Source organism: Mirounga leonina, unplaced genomic scaffold, assembly GCF_011800145.1.
Source record: "Mirounga leonina isolate KUSES-001 unplaced genomic scaffold, KU_Mleo_1.0 Mir_114, whole genome shotgun sequence".
NCBI lineage: Eukaryota > Metazoa > Chordata > Mammalia > Carnivora > Phocidae > Mirounga > Mirounga leonina.
The window spans coordinates 25,683,655-25,704,890 of record NW_023270265.1 but is presented as its reverse complement, the minus strand read 5'-3'; the positions used below and the strand labels follow the sequence as shown (position 1 = coordinate 25,704,890).

Here is a 21,236-nt window from a genome sequence, read left to right as displayed (position 1 = left end):
ATATTTGTGGTACACTTTGTCTTACCAGGTACATAAGTAGATGCTTTTCAAAGTGAAGTTTTAGGGGCGCCTGGGTGGTTCAGTCGGTTAAGCATCTGACTCTTGATTTCAGCTCAGGTCATGATCTCAGGGTCATGATCTCAGGGTCGTGAGATAGAGCCCCACGTCTGCTTGAGATTTTCTCTCTCCCTCTGCTCCTCCCCCTGCTCGTGCCCCCCCCCAAATAAATAAATAAAATCTTTAAAAAAATAAGGGTGCAGTTTTACTTTGTGTAAATAAACAGCAAAAAGAAGAGAAGGTATTATATGACTGTTAGGTGCAGGGCTTACAAAAAAGTGTAAAAATAATTGTTTGGGGGCATTATTTCCAGAATTTACATGTTCCTGTCAAAGTAATAAGGATATGATAGAAATGTATAAATGAGCATGAAAATGAGTGGCAATGCGGAGACTGGTGCCCAGATAAGAGTGACTACAATTTTTTTTTTCCTGTGTCTGTTTCAACTCAATTTGAGTATGAATTGAACAGAAACTTTCTATTAGACAAGAACCAGTGAAGCAAAGTAATTTTTCTGGATTTTTGCCTATGAGTCAGAGGTGAGATAATGTTTGTTTCTTACATCAAAGTTAGTAATTTTCCTTGTTTTGGCTTTTTTTCTTTCATAAACAAGATCCTTTAGGAGAAACTTTAAGAGACAAGAATGGTGTGATTGCAGTAACTACCCCCCCAATAGATGTGCAGAGGGTTACAGTTTATTGCTTAAAGGATGATGAAACTGGAGTTCCACAAGAAGATACTCTTCAACGTATCTCAATTAGACCTTCTGGTGTGTTAAGAACAGCTTTATAGAGATGTAATTTATTTACCATAAAAGTCACCCAATTCAGTGGGTTTTAGTATAATCATAGGGTTGTGCAACCATCACAGTATAAATTGAAAACATTTTCATCAACCAAAAAGAAACTTTGTATCCACTAACAATCGACGCCCAGATCTTTCACTTTTGTCCAAGATAGGTTTTCTACAAGTTGATGTAAGGCAACCTAGGAATTATATAAAGACTGGTGTAGAGCTGCCGTTTGGAGTTACAGAGGCACAAACATTTGAGAGGATATTGAGGTCCTAGTTTCTTCAGCTCATCTGTGGGGTGCTAGCCAATCTTGTCTTTTTACAATTGAGGTGAAAGTCATGTAACATAAAAGTAAACCATCTTAAAGTGAACAATTCAGTGGCATTTAGTGTATTCACAATGTTATGCAACCAACCCCTTTACCTAGTTCCAAACCATTTCATCACCCCCAAAAGGTGATGTACCCTGTACCCATTTAGCACCTTCTCATCAGCCCCCCCCGACCCCCCCCCCCACCGGCCTTGGTAACTACCAGTCTGCATTCTGTCTCTACAGAGGCACCTCTTCTGGATATTTCATATGAGTAGCTTCTTTCATTTAACATATTTTCGAGGTTCATTCACATGGTAGTATGTGTCACTCCTTCAGTCCTTTCTACAGTGGAATTATATTCATCTTGTGTATGAACACAATTTGTTTATCCATTCTTCTGCTTATGGACACTTAGACTGTTTCCACCTTTTGCCTCTGTGAAAAGTGCTGCTATAAACAAGCATATACATGTACTTGTTTAAGTACTTCTTTTCAATATACCGAGGAGTGGAATTGCTGGGTCATTCGGTAACTCTATGTTTAACTTTTTGAGGACCCGCTAAACTATTTTCCACAGTGGCTGAACCATTTTATACGGCCCCAGCAGCGACGTGTGAGGATTCCAATTTCTCCACATCCTTGTCAACACGTATTTTCTGTGTTTTTGATTATAGCCATCCCAGGGGGTGTGAAATGGTATAGCCAATAATCTGTTGACAAAAGAAAATGAGTATGTTTTTAGTACAAGCCTGAATAAATACTCAAGAAAAAACAAAATATGAATTTACTTTTGACATATTTCCTTTTAGTTGAAGGCATGATGTTGATCTGTGAAAGTTAAACAGGACTTTCCCTATTCTTATAGAAATTATGCAAAATATAAAATTGAGACCAAAGTAAATGAAGAGTAAATGAAGAGCATCACTCAGCTTTCTTGTTTCTTACCAGAGGGAGCATTGTACTTTGTAGCACATTATTACTTCCCAGCATACATTTTTATAAATCTTGACTATCCTTGCCCCAAGATAAACAGACCTTACCAGGAGTGTGTCAGCTAAATGAAATAAGGCACTACTTCTTTTAACATTTAATTACGTTCTTTTTGCTTTATTCTAAGGGGACTCTCCCTCAGAAACAATGTATTCTTTGATAACAGGGGTTGGACTAGGTGATGTGATTAAATTAAAAACCCTTTACTCCACTGTACAATATATATGTACACCAAATATCCCACAAGGACCAAAATATCCATTTCTAAAGCCATGTTTTGCCCTAATTGAAATATACGTAAGCCAGAGAAAGACATGAAATCTACAGTTGTGCCTTGATTGAAGGGGGCCTTGCTAGCACCAGGACCACTCAGCTACCTGGAGGTCTGTATGTCCCAGGGCAATGAACTGTAGCAAGATGGGTAAGTGAAGGCACACTTCTTTCATAAGGTGGGAGGACAGACTAAGAAACAGGAGAGAGGAGAGATGTTTCAAATGCTTTCTCAGATGAATTTTAGCAAAGATGCCGAAGACAAGGAATAACAAATTGATTCCCTTGAAACTGTTCCCACACCCCTCTTGGAACATCTTCCTGTGCACACTCTCCATTTGTAAACTGCTCAAACACATAATGTCTTCTTATGCCTTCTGTCCTCACTGATTGCCCCATCTCTGAATTCCTACAGCTCTTAGGGTCTACTCTTCATAATTTAGGAATCAGTGTCTCTTTAAGTGACTGTAAAGAAGTCAGTCTAATTTTCATGTGTGGCTGCTGGAATCAATCTCATTCTGTATAATACGCATACCTCATATGGTCATGGGGGATGGCAGTTCAGGGAAAGAGGGTAATGGTCATGTAAGCTGGAAGGAGTAGTGGGACTTGTTTTGGACCTTCGAGAATGAGAATTTTGATAAGAACAAAGGGTGAATTGCATTCTAGGGATGAAGATGTGTCAGTTAGGATATAAATCTGATGCTGTAACAAAGATTCAGACTAACAGCAACTGTTTAAACAAGTTCTCTCATGTACCAGAACATGAGTAGTCCAAAGGTACTACTGTTACTGCCCATAAGGCAGCAGGTTTCTTCTACCTTTTGCTCTGCTACCTCAAGTAGGGGGCCTTGTCTCATGGCCAAAAATGGCTGACATCTTCTGGGCTGTATTCTAAATGACAAGAAGGGAGAACATGGGGGAAAAAATACTCAGAGAACATCATCTTTCCCTTTATTTATTTTTATTTTTTTAAATAATTTGAGAGAGTGAGAGAGTATGAGCTGGGGGGAGGGGTAGAGGGACAAGCAGACTCACCGCTGAGTGAGGAGCCCAACATGGGGCTCCATCCCAGGACCCTGACTGAGATGATGACCTGAGCTGAAGTCAGACGCTTAACTGACTGAGCCACCCAGGCGCCCCCATAGTCTTTCCTTTTAAAGGCAGAACCCAGATATTTCATGCCACTTACACTCACATCCCTTCAGATAGCACTTAGTCACATAGCTAACATTAGCTGTAGAGGAAGCTGGGGGAAATATGGACTTCAGCTGGACTTTTAGCTCCAAGCTAAAACTCGGGGTTTCTATTACTAAAGAAAATGAGACTCAGTAGTGAGACAATGAATAGTCTCATAGGTAGAGGTAAAAAAAGAAAATAGACAGTATAGAAGGGAGAATATGGAAATGATTACCCTAGGGATATAAGAAAATAAGATTGTGCAATGCCCGACTGAGGAGCTGCAGGTATAGGAGCTGAGGGCTTATAAAGAAATATCTCCAAGGAACTTCTTTGCTTGCTAATTGGTTTAGGGAAGTTAAAGTGCTGGTGAGATGTAGGGTAGTGTGTGTAGATGTGTTAAGAGTGGTATATCATATAGTCAGGATGGGTTCTTTCTATTCAAAGTGTGGTCCAGGGTCTAACAGCATCAGCGTCACCTGGGGACTTGTAAGAAATGCAGAATCTCAGACCCCACTACAGAATAACAATCTGCATTTTAACAAACTCTTCAGGCGACTAATATCACATTAAAGTCTGAGTGGCAGTGGGCTAGATTTTGCTATGGTATAGAATTATCCTAAAATCTGTTTTAAAAACAAAGATTATGGGGTGCCTGGGCGGCTCAGTCATTAAGCGTCTGCCTTCAGCTCAGGTCATGATCCCAGGGTCCTGGGATCGAGCCCCACATCGGGCTCCCTGCTCGGTGGGAAGCCTGCTTCTCCCTCTCCCACTCCTCCTGCTTGTGTTCCCTCTCTCTTCTGCTCTTTCTCTCTCAAATAAATAAATCTTAAAAAAAAAAAAACAACAAAGATTATTTCTTACTCATGGTGAACGTCCATCTGGGAGGAAAGGGGTGGCAAGTAGGCGACTTTGCTTCATCATCTTCACCAGGGCCTCAGGCTGATGGGACCTTCTAAACATCACCAGTCATGTGGCAGGGAAAGTTAGTGTGTGGCTCTCACGCTTCTCTCACATTTCATTGGTCAAAGCAAATCCACAGCCATGCCTATCATTAAGGAGGTGGGAAGAACAATCCTACCATGTACCTGGAAGGATGGGAATCAAAATACTGATGAAGCCAGGGGATCCCAGAGGTAGTGAGGACATTCAACGGTTATTACAATATAGATGTGAAGGGATCAGATACCGGGGAAGTATATCAATTGGAACGAAAAGGAAAGCACAAACAAAAGAAACATTTCAGAGTATTTCTGAAGGGTAGCTACAGAAGACTCCCAGCTTTAGAGTCTGATTGGGTAGAAAAGAAATATTTTGGAGGAATTGGTTGGGGTGGGAAGTTCAAAGGCTAAATTTGGAATGAACATGCCAAGTCATGCCAGAAATTAAGGTGGATATTCATCCAATCTCATCCTGTGTCACTCCCCCTTTCTAACTTTCTGTTCCTTCATACACCAACCTTGTTCTCACCTTAGGGTTGTTGTACCTACTGTTTCTTCTGGAATGCTCTTCTCTGGGTTCCTCATGAGCTCCTGCCTGTCATTTAGTGTCATCTTCTCAGAAAGGCTTTCCCTGGCCCAATAAATGTAGCCACCTAGTCACACTTTATCACATCTCCCTATTTCAGTTATCAGAATAGTACCTAGAGCTAACTGGTATTTTTGTCTATCCCCCTCCCCTCATTAAAAAGCAAGCTCCATGAGAGCTCCATGGACTGTGTCCTGTGTCACCAGCTTCAAGTACAGTGCCAGGCACAGAACTGGTCCTCAATAAATATTTACTGAATGTTCACATGGAAATTTCAGTTAAGAAGTGTGCAATGAACCCCCCAAAACAAAAAGCCCAGTTAAGAAATGGGCAGAAGACATGAATAGACACACTTCAAAAAAAGACATCCAGATGGCTAAAAAAAGATGCTCAACATCATTCATCATCAAGGAAATCTAATCAAAACCATGATGAGATACCATCTCACACCCATCAGGATGGCTAAAATTAACAAGAAACAACAGGTGTTGGTGAGGATGCAGAGAAAGGGGAACCCTCTTGCACTCTTGGTGGGACTGCAAACTGGTGCAGCCACTCTGGAGAACAGTATGGAGGTTCCTCAAAAAGTTAAAAATAGAACTACTCTATGATCCAGCAATTGCACTACTAGGTGTTTACCCGAAGGATACAAAAATACAGATTCAATGGGACACATGCACCTCGATCTTTATAGCAGCATGATTAACAATAGCCAAACTATGAGAAGAGCTCAAATGTCCATTGACTGATGAATGGATAAAGAAGACATGGTTTGTATATACAATGGAGTATTAGTCAGCCATGGAAAAGAATGAAATCTTGCCATTTGCAATGACATGGATGGAACAAGAGTGTATTGTGCTAAGTGAAATAAGTCAGAGAAAGACAAATACCGTATGATCTCACTCATATGTGAAATTTAAGAAAGAAAACATGAACACATGGCAACGGTGAAAAGAAAAAAAGGAGGGAAACAAGCCATAAGACACTCTTAATGGTAGAGAAACTGAGGGTTGATGGAGGGAAGTGGGTGGGTGTGGCTATATGGGTGATAGGTATTAAAGAGGGCACTTGTTATCATGAACACTGGGTGTTATATGTAAGTGATCAATCACTTAATTCTACTCCAGAAGCCAATATTGCACTGTATGTTCACTAAAGTTTAAGTTGAAAGAAAGAAAGAAAGAAAGAAAGAGAAAAGAAAGAGAGAGAAAGAGAGAAAGAAAGGAGAAATATAGGTCCAATGGGGAAAACAGATTTGGAATGATTAAGTTTCTCTAAGGTATTGAAGATGAACAAGAAGCATTAACCCTTTAGGAATGTTTTCCCTCGGTGTTTAGAGAAGTGTAGGAGACTGAGAAGTCTAAAACGTAGAATAAGTGGTTCCTAGGAAGGAAAAAATTTCAATGAGGGATGGGTCAGTGGGGGCAAGAGGGAATAAGAAAAAGACTATTGCATTTGGAAAGGTCATTTGTGGCCACTGAATAAAGGAGTGAAAATGTAGGGGTTGGGGCGCCTGGGTGGCTCAGTCCGTTAGGTTTCTGCCTTCCGCTCAGGTCATGATCTCAGGGTCCTGGGATGGAGCCCCGCATGGGGCTTCCTGCTCAGCAGGGAGTGTGCTTCGCGGGCTGCCCCTGCTCGTGTTCTCTCTCTCTCTCGCTCTCTCTCTCAAATAAATAAAATCTTAAAAAAAAAAAAATAAGAAAAAAAATTTAAATATAGGGGTTAAGGAGAGAAAGGATATAGCAGGTATAGCTCATTACTGTAGTAGTTTGGCAGTAGAGGGAATTAGTACTCTAGCAGGATTCAGTGGTTTATCTTTTGAGGAGACCTACCTACTCATTTCTCAAGGGAAGCGAGCTAGAGAAGAGGGAAGATGTAGAGAAGGGTTCTTAACCTAAAGATCATGGACCCCTAGGTGTGTGTATGGGGGGTGGGAAGTGGAGGGAAGAGGATTTGTAGTTTCCTTACTTTCGCAAAGGTCCAGACCCAAAGGTTAATAACCATTGCTAAGAGAAAGAGAATAGATGAGTAAAACAGTTAAAAACAAACAAAAACCCCCAGAGGCCCAGAGAAGGGCTTCGCTTAAAGAAAAAAAGGAAAGCCTCTTCCTTAAAGAAAAGCTATACCGAGATGGAGAAGTTCACAACTCCATCATCATCTCGGTAAAATAGGTAGTAAGGACAGAGCTGGAAACACTGGGGAGGCTTGTGCAAACACGCTCCAGAGAAGGGACACTGAAGCAGGGACTACGGAGGAGCGCAGAAAGCTCCTGCGTTCCCCAACAGAGCCGGCCACCCTCGTGTAGCTCCCGCGCAACGTCACGGCCCAGGAGGTGGTGCTCCAGGCTGGGAATCGCTGGCATTGTTCTTTAACCAGTGAGTGCCCCTCTCAAACTCTGGCCGACCCGCCCGACCAGCCTGGGAGAGACAGCGGTCTTATCACAAAAGGCAATCACCACCAGGCAGTGGTGGTCATCAGTGCGTCAGCTCAGGGAAAAACTCTATGTCGGAGCTTCTCCATAGTCGCCGTACTTTCTGTGCTGTTTGGGCAGCTGCCTCCAGACCGGCCTCTCCACCTGTCGTCATCTCTGAATCATCCCGCCCCATTTCGACATCTCTTTTTCCTGCCTCCAGCTCTCGGCCTGGCGCAGGACCCAGCGACAACGGGCCCCGAGAACTCATTCATTCAACAACCGCAGGGTTTACTGGGCGACTCGGGTGCAAGCCCAGGGCGGCACGCCGGGGCCTGAGGAGCACAGGGCCCTCAGGAGTCGGCTCGCGCGCGGCATGGGGCGGGGAGACAGCGCGCCAGATCCAACCGGAGTCTAACGGGCCTCCGCCCGCATGTCGCAACAGCTTCCCGGACAGGCCCGCGGGCCGCGCCAGGGTATACCCGGCCCAAGCTGGCTCCACCTCACGCCGGCCCGAGATCCCGCGGGAACAGAGCTCTTGGGCCAGGGCCGCCCGCCAGCCCGCGACCCCGCGTGTCTGGGGATTTGGGGGCCCGCGCTCGAACGCAGTTCTAACGGCTGACTGCAGCGGTTTGACCTTGAAGGCCTGGCACCCACCCCCACCCCCACCCCGAGAGAACCCCGCCTGCAGCACCCGCAGCTCCCCAGGCGCTAGTCTGGGGCCCAAATCCGTTCTCTCTCGCCCCTGGGCTCTTCGCTCTCTTCCCGTAGCCAATCGGATCCCGACGTGGTGAGGGCCAATGGCCGCGGTCAAAGTATCAAGAGTGGTTGAGCCTATCAAAGTTCTCCCTTAAGTTTCTCCCGCCCCCAAGAAAAATCAGTGGGCGGGTTGTTCTTATATGTTGGCCAATCAATGGCCAATAAACAAGAAGCTTCCAAGATCAAAGGGGAAGGGGTGGGACCTAAACCGTAGCAACGCCGCAGGGCGGAGGAATGACAGGCAACTTCTCTAATACCACAGACATCTTTTTCCTACGTAAGCAAAGGGGCGGGGCTAACTTGGCGGCCGCACCAATGGCTGGCTGAGGGGTGTGTCCTTGAGTCAAGCGGGAGCCGGAGGCCCCGGGCTCTCTGGGCCGCGCCTGAGGCGGACACGGCGGGGCTGGGGGGCGGTGGCGGCAGCGGCAGCGGCGGCGAGGGTGGGCGCCGCAGCTGGCCCGGGTGGATGGAGTTGGAGGGGCGGGGTGCTGGCGGTGTGGCGGGGGGGCCGGCGGCTGGGCCGGGGCGGAGCCCCGGGGAGTCGGCGCTGCTGGACGGGTGGCTGCAGCGGGGCGTGGGCCGGGGGGCCGGCGGCGGGGAGGCCGGGGCCTGCAGGCCCCCGGTACGGCAGGATCCGGACTCCGGCCCGGACTACGAGGCGCTGCCGGCTGGAGCCACTGTCACCACGCACATGGTGGCGGGCGCCGTGGCAGGGATCCTGGAGCACTGCGTGATGTATCCCATCGACTGCGTCAAGGTGAGACCTGGACCGGCTCCGAATCCGACCTGGGGCTGACCCCACCCCTGGGTCCTGTCCAGAGCCAGGATCCCGGTCGAGAGCCGGAGCCGACATGGGTTTCTTCCTGGCTCCTGCCACCGCCACACATTCAACCGATACTCCATGCAAGCGAGGTCCCGGCTGGGAATGGAACCCACCCAGGAACCAGGACCCATTTCTAACCGTCAGTGAGATCTGAATCGGGACTGTGGAAAGAAAATCTGTCAGCCAAAGTCCTGGATCCTAGCTGGGACTAAACAGGAATAGGGTGGGATGGGATGGAACAGGTAAGTAATACTGACTTGATTTAAGGTGAAGCCAACTGGGGTGAATCAGACCCTGAATAGGATCTTAATGGCTTGAGATGTTCTCTGGGCGAGTGCTTTTACAAGCTTCTTGCTGTGTCTGCCCTTAAAAGTGATGGGGCAGGAACCGAAATCTGATATCTCTCAGCAAGATGAAGTATTTACTTATTAAATCTTAGCCCATGAGTGATTGGAAATCATTTGTGCAGTCAGAATTCATAGTTCCAGACTGGAAGTGATTTGGGAAAGACCATGTTCAGGAAAAGGTTTCGGTTTCTCTGCAGCAAGCATGATACCCCACCTATTTCCTGAACGTGAAACCTAAACTGGGATTAGGATTTCGTATGTGCAGGGAACACATCAGCCCCCAAACAAGAGATGGACCTGACAGTGTATTTCTTTTTTTTTTTTTTTTTTTTAAAGATTTTATTTACTTATTTGAGAGAGAGAATGAGATAGAGAGAGCATGAGAGTGGGGAGGGTCAGGGGGAGAAGCAGACTCCCCGCCGAGCAGGGAGCCTGATGCGGGACTCGATCCTGGGACTCCAGGATCATGACCTGAGCCGAAGGCAGTTGCTTAACCAACTGAGCCACCCAGGCGCCCCTGACAGTGTATTTCTTTAGCCATGTGAAGTTGACAAAAGGGGAGAGTTGCCTAGAAGGGAAGCGTGATGATATTGAAAATGAAAGGGGAGCAACATGAAGGCATGATTCCTGTGAACCTAAAAACTAGTTGTAGCCACAACCAAGCAGACTGGTTAGTGGGTAAAGAAGTCAGGTGCTTCTGAAGAAAGCTAGGTGAAGAGGGGAACAGGTTGTTCTTTACAGTTCTTATTCTTGTGCATTAGCAAAGGTACCAACCTCTAAAAGTGAGGACTAAATTGAATGAAAAGTAAATTCCAGGGGACTGTTGAAATAAATGTATTGACAGAGACTGACACCTCCTTTACATGTTAACGGTAATAGTCAAACAGTATCCTCACAGCTCTTTGATGTGTGTTTTTTCCTCAAATTAGGAAAATGTTACATATTCAAAAGGAGAGAGTATTGAGTTGGGAAATACAAAGTCATATCTTTTCTGCTTCTCCCTGGTTCTGGTACTCACATGTTTTCTTTTTTTTTTTTTAAAGATTTTATTTATTTATTTGACAGAGAGATAGAGAACACAAGTAGGCAGAGGGAGAGGGAGAAGCAGGCTCCCCGCAGAGCAGGGAGCCCGATGTGGGACTCGATCCCAGGACTCTGGGATCATGACCTGAGCTGAAGGCAGCCGCCCAACCGACTGAGCCACCCAGGCGCCCACATGTTTTCATTAGTAGTGTGAATGAATAAATGGGGAAAGTGCTCATTAAGCTTTGTGACTGACATTGAGTTGATAGTTTTCTAGCACACTGCAAGGCAACTCCTACCAATAGTCATACCTATTGAAACTGGTAGATGCACTTGGTTAAAATGGATATTAGAATTTTAAATACCCTTGTCAATTGAGAGGAATAGAAACAAACAGTAAAATCCATGCGAGAGAAGTAAGAGGATGGTTAATGCTCTAACAGTATTAAAATGTAAAGTGGATAAGTACAAATAAAAAAGATTCAGACATTTATATAGTAAAGTCTAGGTTGAATGACTGTGAGTTGTTAATGCTATATATCAAAAAATTAAAATGACCAAACTGCAAAGTAAAGTAACTTCACTATACTTAGACTGTGAGTAGAGAGCAGGGTCTAGGGTGCTATGTTTCAGGATGTATCAAATGAAAACTAGATCAAAGAAAGCAATGGAAATTATTTAATGACTTGAAAAATACAATGTAATAATGTGACTGACTTAGAAATATTACTATAACTTATCAACTTAAGTGTTGTCCCATTACCTTGGGAGGCTATCTCCTTATTCCATATCTTTACATAATATTGTTGCTGTAAATATTTTATAGATTCCTCTGCTAGAAATGCCTCCAGAATATTTGGGTGAATATTCTTAAAGAGGGAAAAGCTTTGCCCTGTGACAAAATGGAGTTGTTTGTTTGGGTTTTTTTAGTAACAGACCATTCAGAATAAAAAATGACAGATAAGTGGAAGGTCAAAATGGGTAATACTGATTGGAGACAAAGAGAAGGTAGGACCAGAAAGCAAGGAGACTGATTTATTCTTGCGGCTGATAAACCCACTGAGGGAACACTTCTGAAAGAGGAGTTCCAGATATATTTTGCATAATCACAGCATTGCTGGAATAAGTTACTTCTAGCCTTCCAAGGTAACTGTTTTGAAGAACAGTTCTTATTCATTTACATAAACTCTGAAGTGTTTGTTTTTAAAAAAATTAGTCATATGACACTACAGTCATGCCTCAAAGCCCTATATTAAAGAAATAATTATTTGATCCAGAGGGGAAAAAGTGCTCAAGAGGCTTCAAAGATACAAAAGCTCATTTTAGAAGAATCATTTTCATTTGCCATTAATGCTGGGATTTAAATGACTAGAGGGAACAGCTAGGTTGTAAGATTTAATGTCAGTAGGATGTTAGACATTGTTGTGCAGACATGAAAGTTCAGATCTCTTCCTTCAGAAAGGACTTCCCAGTTCACTTGTCCCAGGGCTTCCCAGTTCCTCTTTCACCTAAATGGTGGTGGAGAAGAAGAGCAGCCCAACCATCCCGAAGACTAGAGGCAGGTATCTGAGTTGGAGCCTAAACAGCAACCACCGTGTTTGCAAGTGAAAGTCGACACTGCCTCTTGGCGTGCAAACCTGTGCACCCCAGCCACTTACCAGGGTCAGGCTGATTTAAAGTATTGTTGGGAGGAACCTAGCATAACCTCACCAGGCCATAGTTATTCAGCCAACTATTTATATGGTCACAATAGGGAGGTTTGGGAGCCCAAATATATCCCAGTTTTCCTTTTCTGGGCCTCAGAGGCAAACACCAGACTATCTATAGGGATAGGCTCCGCAGCCGAAGTAGTCAGAATCTTCTCACAATCATCTGGCTAAGTACCCACCTGTCACCAAGGTTTGTTTTTTTTTACTTTTTGGCTTTGTAATGGTGACATAAAGAATCTACTTACAGAATAAGTTAAAGAGAGAACGAGCAAGGGAAATCTTTTCCAAACTCCAGATGTAAACGGTTATCTGTACACATTCACCAATGAAAGGTTAGGAAACATTGGCTTATGTGACTTTCTTGTATCTAATAATAATACTTATTATTCGATAAATGGCACTTGTTTTTGTTTGCCAAGCACTAACTGATGTTCCTTACATATATTTATTCATTTAATCCTTGAAGTAATTTCACGAAGTATACATCATTTTCATTATTTCACAGATGAAGAAAAGGAAGCAAGTTAAGTGGCACCATCATGATTTGAACGCAGTCTGACTCTCAGGCCTTCCATGCAGCCTCCCAGAAGTAGATTTCCAGAGCCAAGCAAGGCACAGAGTTTCACAATAGTGCTCGTTCCTCAACATGATCTCCAGATTGATAGCTGGACATAAAAATCATTATAGCCACAGAGAAAGTTTAAAGTAAAAACAAAAAAATACAAAATTAAACCTGATTTCCTAGTGGCTAAGAACCAGTTAGTTGCCTGTGTACAGTTGTGAAATGATGTGTACAAGAGACAACACTGCCATAATCTGTAAATTCTACGATATGAACAAATATGTCCAAGAATCGTGTTTGGATACGATAAAAAGCCTTTTATTTCTAGTGCTTCATAAACTACCAGTGGCTTTTACCTGCCCTCTTTGAATCCGCACAACAGCCCCATGAGCCATTCCTAGTCTCATGTAAACTCAGGTTAAGTGACAAAACCAAGACCACACATCTAGCAAAGCAGGGGCTCAGACTCAGGCTTTCTGACTCATATGTGGCTTGTCTTTTACCAAACCACTTATTTCCCTGTTAGTTCATTTCACTTTTCTTCAAAGCCAGTTTGTTTGTTTTTTTAATAATTAAAGGCTATTCATAAACTTGTAGAGATTTCATTTTTCTCCAAAGGAAAGATTTATTGGCTCACACATTTGGGGAGCCATATTGATTTTCTATTTGGCATAGCTTATGCCTGGGTCCTTTCCATAGGGTATAAGTAGAATTGTGAGTTAGAAGTAGAGGTGTGTATAAAATGTTCAAAGTAACTTTCAGTCCAGGTTTCTCTTGGGGTTGAAAGATGCCAAATCTCTGAGGCCAGACCTTTCGAGGCTGGTTGCCCAAATAATTCCACTGACTTCAGCAGAGCAATGCAATTTCTGAACAGTCGTCCTATACAAGATCAGTTTCAAACAAACCTATGGAAACCAGACCGAGTTTATCTTTATCAGCAGCCGTAGCCAGCAAAAACCTGTAGTCACTGAATAACTCCTCTAATGGATTCTATACCCCTGGGTGATACGAAAGATTCATAAGCATATCCTTTATTGGAAATTTATGGTGTTTTTTGTTTTTTTTTTTTTTTTTGAGAAGTAGAATGAATGTGTCAGATTGTAAAAAGTGATACTGTATTTCTGATTGAACTTGCAGTAATTAACCTTTTAAGCTTCCAGTTCTTTGTTAGTAGCAAGCAGGAGAAAATAACTTTAGAGGAATGTGGATTGCTTGCAGCTAACTAGGACCTGTTAATCTGGTTAGTTGTTGTCCGTTCCCCCCCTCGCCCCGCCCCCCACTCTTGAGAAGAGGCAGTACTCTTGGATTCCAGATGGCCAAAGGAAGGTTCAAATTGAATCAGTAATTGGAGTGAAGCAGGAATTTAAACTGTACTTGAGCTTTAGTTGTACCTACTGACTCACTGATAGCCTACTTCTTACTTTGTGAACTGGTGCAGATAGCTAAGATTCATTTGTTCATTCATTCATTCATTCATTCAGCAAACAAATCTTGAGTGCTTCCTCTGTTCCAGGCACTGGACATTGGTTTTATATTGTTAGTCTCCATGCTACCTTAATCTTGAAATGGATCAACAGACAAGAAGAGATTTTCATGAGGAGACACACCCTTCCCCTGAGAGTCGGTGATTTGGGGAATGTTTCGAAAAGATTCATTTCCCAAATTTCAATCCAACTTTGTCCAGAACATTATACAAAGTGTCTACCATGTACTTTTGTCCCAGTCATTGAATCCTCTGGAAATTCCAAGGATTATGTTTCATGAAGGCTGATACTATTTGATGCCAATTTGGGGATTCATTCAGTTTAGAGTAGAGATCTGGAAATCCCTTCAGTTTTAGGGACTAGGTTGGTTTCCACCTTTCATAGTTTCAGGGTAAATGTTCTTTCCCAGGAAATTAGAGTAGTATTGATTACAGTTGCTAACTCTGCCAAGAATTTAACCTACAGGCCCAGCTGCCAATGCCGAATAATCTGAGAAGTTCAGGTAATCATCCAGGATATAACAGAGGATAAGCTATCATCTCATTAATATAGTGTGTGATCAGGAAGCAGGCCTAGGATCAATGTTGGGCCTCATGCAAATAATGCATAAAGTATGTTGTAGACAGTAAATAGTTGACTTTAAAATCCATTTATAAAGAACTCTTGGCCCGAGTTTATTAAGGCACAAAAGGAACTTCTCCTGAAACACAGGCTTGATATTTGTTGCTGGGGCTATGAATCATTTCAGAGTTCAAGGACACTTCCCAAGTGGTGATATTCTCAGAGACAGCAACGGTGTTCCCCTCATAGATGACTAGCAAAAGAAAGGTCCACATCTTGGAAAGATTGGACACAGATTTGGAAGGAAGTAAAATGGGGTGCCAGTTGGTACTCCTGCACGTTGGCACGATTCCACATAGAAGTGCCCGCAGCCTTAGTGTCGAAGTTGGGAAGTTGAATGAGAAGTTGGCATCACTGACCCTGCACTCCTTTCTATAATTGCAGACCCGGATGCAGAGCCTACAGCCTGACCCAGCCGCCCGCTATCGCAATGTGTTGGAGGCACTCTGGAGGATTATAAGAACAGAGGGCCTGTGGAGGCCTATGCGAGGGCTGAACGTCACAGCGACAGGCGCAGGGCCTGCCCACGCCCTCTATTTTGCCTGCTACGAAAAGTTAAAAAAGACATTGAGTGATGTAATCCACCCTGGGGGCAATAGCCATATTGCCAACGGTATTGAGCCTTCCTATGCTGGTTCCCCCACTTTGTCAACTCTCTGGGCTTTGCTGCTGTCAATGCTTTCCAGTCTCAGCATGGCTTGGAGCTGAAGCTCTGGGCTGGGCTAGGCCAGATTATAGGGGAGGGACTTCCAAACCTGATGTTCTCAGACCTGCTTCAACCCCACCCCTCTTTGGGGACCACCTCAACAAAGTGTTACAGTATCTTCCCTTACCTACCAGCTCTACTCTTTCATCTCCCTGCATCAACTTGTAATGCCCTGGTAATGTGGGACACACTGAACTACCCCCCCACACACATTGTGTATTTCTTGATAGTCTGGTGCTGTCCTCCTCGGCAGGATCAGAGGTGACCCAGCCACCCAAGGAGGTCATTAATGGAGCCCCTGCTCTTTGCCTCACCTTTTCAGGATCCTAATTGACCAGAGGCAGTTTGTGTTGTTGATGACATGACCAGGCCTCAACAAGTGAATTGGGGTGGGGACAAGGGACTTATGCACAGAGAAACCAGAAGGTTGGAGGTTATGTGGAAGTAAGGGAAGAGAAAGCAGCCTGTTGCTTGAGGATTGAAAACCAAATTGAGAGTGGAGAGGAGTGGTGAGGGATACGGCAGTTCAGGACCCAAAGGAAAGGTCTAGTCAGACAGATGTAGAGTTTGGAGATGGACTGGGCAGCACAGGGGCAGCAAGATGGAAGATGAGACGCTATAGGTCAAATCTGACCACCCCGCCGCCCCTCATGTTCTCCCTCCACTGGAGGCAGCTGATGCCGGCATCCCTTGGCCTCAGTGGCTCTGGTTCCTATCTGGGGCGTGAACTGTGTTTATTCTCAGAACTGTCTTTATAAAATCTGGGCTGTTTTCCTAGGCTCTTCCAGGCCTTCCTAGTATACCTATGGTCACCTAGATTGGTGACCTCACTAAGCTGGTGGGAGCAAATATCTTCATTACTCAGAATGGGGGTTTAGGAGTAAGGGGTCCCCATCTTTTGAACTGGCTCTTACATCTCTCACCCTACTGTGGCTTGGCCACCCCCCACCCCCCCACCCCAGGCCTCGGTGGATGGTTTGACCTCTCCTGGCCTTGCATGTGGCAGTTGTTTTCTCCTTTGCAGGTGCGGCCGGGTGTGTAGCAACATTACTGCATGATGCAGCCATGAATCCAGCAGAAGGTAATGATTCCGCCGCCTTTCCCTCTGTGGGCAGCTGCCTCGGCATCTCTGGGCTTTTCCTTTATTTCTGCTTGCGGAAGAAAGCCAGGGAGCAGCTGGCCGGTTTGGGGGGAAAGCCTTTCTCTGCTGCTGTGCCTTACCAGTAGAGGGCACTCCCTCCATGTTGTCGGCACTGAGGAGGAGCCCCTAGGAAGCAAACTCATTGAGATTCCATTCGTCTTTGGGGCTTCTCTGAAAAAAGATATGGCTCTATTTGGCCTATTCCTGGGCCTTCTTGGAAGTCCTCTCTGTAGTAGATTTGATCTCCTCTGAAAATTTAACAGATTATTTCACTTTTCTTCAAAGAGGTGAAGTAGGAATGAAAGGGTAAATTGTAGAGCTCAGTTCCTGCATGGCTGCTTGGATCTTGGCTTTCTAGGTGGAGAATGAGGTACTCAAACAAATATGAAGGGATAACATGGTTGCCATGTTCTTTAAATTCCAGTTCTTTACCTGTCTTGGCAAGGTCATGGTGTGGAAAGGGCCAAACCTAAGCTGAAGATCTAGAGCTTACACCATATTATCCACTTGAGGGAGTAGATGTTTGGAAACTGAAGCCACAGTCTTCTTGGTTAAGAATTTTGTTTTCTTTTTGGTAGCCTTTCTCCTCTAGGAGGATTAACTATCCTCGTGTCATAAGAGTTGGGTGCTCTGCATACTTGAGGATTGGAATTATTAGGGCTATCTGTTCATTATTATGTTCACTGCCACTGAGTCATTTCTTGTCTTGAGTTTTATGAACGGGTAAGATAATGATAGTAGGTAGGTACTTATTTCAAGGAAACCCTCTGGAGTCTCTAAATCATGTATTATGTGTTCACTGGTTGGCTGTTTTTTTTTTTTTTAAGATCTTATTTATTTGAGAGTGAGAGAGAGCATGAGCAGGGGAAGGGGCAGAGGCAGAGGGAGAAGCAGACTCCCCACTGGGCAGGGAGCCTGATGCGGGGCTCCATCCCAGGACCCCGGGATCATGACCTGAGCTGAAGGCAGACACCCAACCAACTAAAGTACCCAGGTGCCGCTCACTGGTTGGTTTTAAAGAAATCCTACTAGAAGTGGGTCTGTTATTTTTTGGCCCTTTCTCAGTTAAGGAAACCTTAACGTATGAGACATTAATGTATTAACGTATTCGTGACAGCTCACTCGTATTTTTTTCTCTCTCTCCGTTCCAATGGCTGACCCGCTGACTTGGGACTCTGAATCTGGATACGCTTGCTCACCGGTTGATTGCTGGCATCGTTTCCTTCCGCCTTGTTGACGGCACCACCAGTGGTCAAGCAGAGGATGCAGATGTACAACTCACCGTACCACCGGGTGACAGACTGTGTCCGGGCAGTGTGGCAAAATGAAGGGGCCGGCGCCTTTTATCGTAGCTACACCACGCAGCTGACCATGAATGTGCCCTTCCAAGCCATTCACTTCATGACCTATGAGTTCCTGCAGGAGCACTTTAACCCCCAGAGACGGTACAACCCCAGCTCCCACGTTCTCTCTGGAGCCTGTGCTGGAGCTGTAGCTGCTGCTGCCACAACCCCACTGGACGTTTGCAAAACACTGCTCAACACCCAGGAATCCCTGGCTTTGAACTCGAACATCACAGGACACATCACAGGCATGGCCAGTGCCTTCAGGACGGTGTATCAAGTAGGCGGGGTGACCGCCTACTTCCGAGGGGTGCAGGCTCGAGTCATTTACCAGATCCCCTCCACAGCCATCGCATGGTCTGTGTACGAGTTCTTCAAATACCTGATCACCAAGCGGCAAGAAGAGCGGAGGGCAGGCAAGTGAAGTGAAGCGGCGGAGAACGCTGCCCAGCGCTCAGCACTGCTGCGTCCTGCCTGCTCCGGCCGCGTTCTCCGTCTCCTGGCATGCTCCAGCCTGAGTGGAGTTGGAAGGGAGGCAGAGGGCTCCCCCCAGGCCCGTGTTTTGGCTAACACCAGTGCCTGTCAGCCTCCGTGGCCGCCACCTTTCCTTCCGGGCTCTCAGCAAGTGCCGCAAAGCACACCACAGCACCTTTGACAACCTCTCTCCAGCCTGGGCCTGATGACCTGCTCTAGACTGTTCTCGAGGGATAAGCAGCTCATTCCCGTGGTTCCTAATAAAAAGCCTTTGAATTCAATGGTTTCCTTGGGTTTGTTCTGCCGAAGGGGAAGTGAAATGCTGTCAACTGCTCTTGACTTTAAGCATCAATCAAGGGGCGCAAAGGGAAGGTTTATCGCGTATGTCCATAGTTTGGGTTTCTGCTGATTTTCACAGTGACTTAAGACATTGGAGCCCTACTCCCTTTGTTTTACAATAGACTTCAAGGAATCTCCCTGAGGGCAGGAACATGGCCTTTGACAGATCCTAGCTAAACAGGCACTCTTGATCCCCACTACTGCCTTCTCCCTGGGACAGTGGTGTGCCAACAGAAGGGGTAGATTACTCTCCCAGCTCTGCCTGCCAAAGTACAACTTCCCATGTGGCACTTTGTTTGCTAATGTCATTGCAGAACAGGAGTTATTCAGTGAAGCTGCAAGACCTAAAGATTATGTGGTAAATAATAATACCTTTCATTTGGCTTTAAGGCTTTTACAAAGTACTTTACTGTACATGACTTCATTTGGTTCTCACAAAATCTGTGAAGTAGACAGTGCAAGCATCATCTCTATTTTACAGGTAAGGAAAGCTCAGAGAGGCTGTCCCTTGCTCAAGTTCTCACAGCAAGTGCAGAACTGAAACCCCAACCCAGATCTTTTGCTCCCGGAAGTGAACCTAATTGTGCCTTCCTGCAGACAGGAAATGCGTAGAGGGCACATACTGCAACCTGCCTCCTGAGGGAGCTCCCCTCTGACAACCACTTAGGCTCTGTCTGGAGACTTCCAGGGATGGGGCTTTCACTGTGCTTCCTGGGTTGGTCTGTTCCTTTGTTTGCATAGCACCAGTTATTAGCAAGTTCTTCAGTACAGAGTGGAAATCTACCTCCAAGAACACCCATCTATCATCCTTGTTATGTCATCTGTCATTCATTCATTCATTCATTCATTCATTCATTCATTCACTAAGTAACTATTGAGTGTCTCTGTGTCAGACACTGATGTTGGGGTTATAGTGATAAATAAAACCATCCCAGCCGTCAACGAGCTTATTGTTTGGAGAGGAAGGCAAATGTAAACAGGCACCTACAAGATCAAATGACAAGAAACGTGTAAGAATACCCAGCCTGGCCTTGGGTGACTAGGGGAGGCTTCCGGAGGAAGTGACATTTGAGGTGACACCTGGAAGGCAAATTAGCTAAGCTAGGCGAAGAGAGGAAGGGAAATGTTCTAGGCAAAAACCTAGAGGAGAGAGGTGAGAGAAAGAAGTGTTCAGAGTTCAGTGCGCAAGGGACTTGGCAGGGCTGACAATCTGAGCAAGGCATGCACCTGGAGAGCAAAGCAGAGGCTGAGTCTTAAAAGCAATGCTAAGGAGTTTACAGTTTATCCTGAAGGCAATACAGAGGCATTACAGGGTTTTAAGCAGAGGTGTGGTGTGATCAGATTTACAATTTAAACAGATCACTGAGGCTCTCTGAGGAGGGATTAGAGGAGCAAGACTGGACGGGCAGGCCGACCTACTAGGAGGCTGTCACAGTCATGCAGGCAGGGCTGCCCGGTGGCCTGGACCGGGACTGGGGCAAGGGAGACAGAACGTGCCAGACTGGCGCGATGTTAGGGTTGCAATAGAAATCCGTTACAGAATAAATCTTGTCCTCCTCCCACCTGACAGCGCTTCAAGAATCTGTGGAGAACCGTGTCCAAATACACTTGAAAAAAACCGTCAAGGCAACAGCAGGCTCTCCTGTTCTAAACCTTGCTTAAGCTGCACTGCCCCTCGGCTTTAGCAATGGAAAAGAGAGATGGTAATGGCTAAATGGTGGCCACTGGAGTTTGAGTCGCCCATGGAGTGAAATGAGCATGAGGAAATCATTGCAGAGGCCATTTCACAGGGTTTGCCGGCAAAAATATGAGAGTCACTGCCTCCCAGCACAGGTGGAATGTGAGAACAAAGGGCTGCCTCTCCAGACCTGTCCCTGCAGTCAGCTGGACAGAGCTGCTGTCTGGCGTGTATGCAGACCACAGGAGGCACTGTGGCAGTATGACCATTTCTTAACAATAGGAGATGGGGTAACGTCTGAAAGGATGATAGTCACTAAAGATTCTCTCAGCTCTAATGTCGTTCGCGAACAATGAGAAAAGAAGGCAAAAGTCACCTTCCAGTCTCCAATTGTGCCCTAGCTGCTGGAAGACCATTGGTTTGGAATCCGGACAGGGCCTTAGGTTCTGCAGGTCTCTTTGTCCAATCTCTAGAGCAGACAGAGACAGAACAGTGTGAGACGGTTGAACAATCTTGGTTCCTGAATACCCGGGTCAGGAGGCAAGCTTCGCTTTCATCCCCATGAGAGCTGTGGGCATTTGGGGCATTCCCAGGTTCAGGGCCTCTCTGGAAAGCCAGGTAGGTCATGTGGCACCTTGAGGATCCAGGACCAAGCCACTATCAAGTGCTCAATTCCTGCACAGTGC

The 21,236-nt window shown here is 45.4% G+C and overlaps 1 protein-coding gene across 2 annotated transcripts; it reads left to right on the top strand.

Moving 5' to 3' along the window:
• The first annotated feature begins 8,738 nt into the window (after positions 1 to 8,738).
• On the top strand, positions 8,739 to 18,814 carry SLC25A28 (solute carrier family 25 member 28). 2 transcript variants are annotated; one of them, XM_035026907.1, is made up of 4 exons: positions 8,739 to 9,057; positions 15,254 to 15,482; positions 16,600 to 16,656; positions 17,966 to 18,814. In XM_035026907.1, the coding sequence occupies exons 1-4, from the start codon at positions 8,767 to 8,769 to the stop codon at positions 18,481 to 18,483; spliced, it is 1,095 nt and encodes a 364-aa protein (XP_034882798.1). In that variant the 5' UTR covers positions 8,739 to 8,766; the 3' UTR covers positions 18,484 to 18,814. The 2 variants fall into 2 exon arrangements, with proteins under 2 accessions (XP_034882798.1, XP_034882807.1); XM_035026916.1 differs by lacking the exon at positions 8,739 to 9,057 and adding an exon at positions 9,077 to 9,365.
• The last annotated feature ends 2,422 nt before the right edge of the window (positions 18,815 to 21,236 follow it).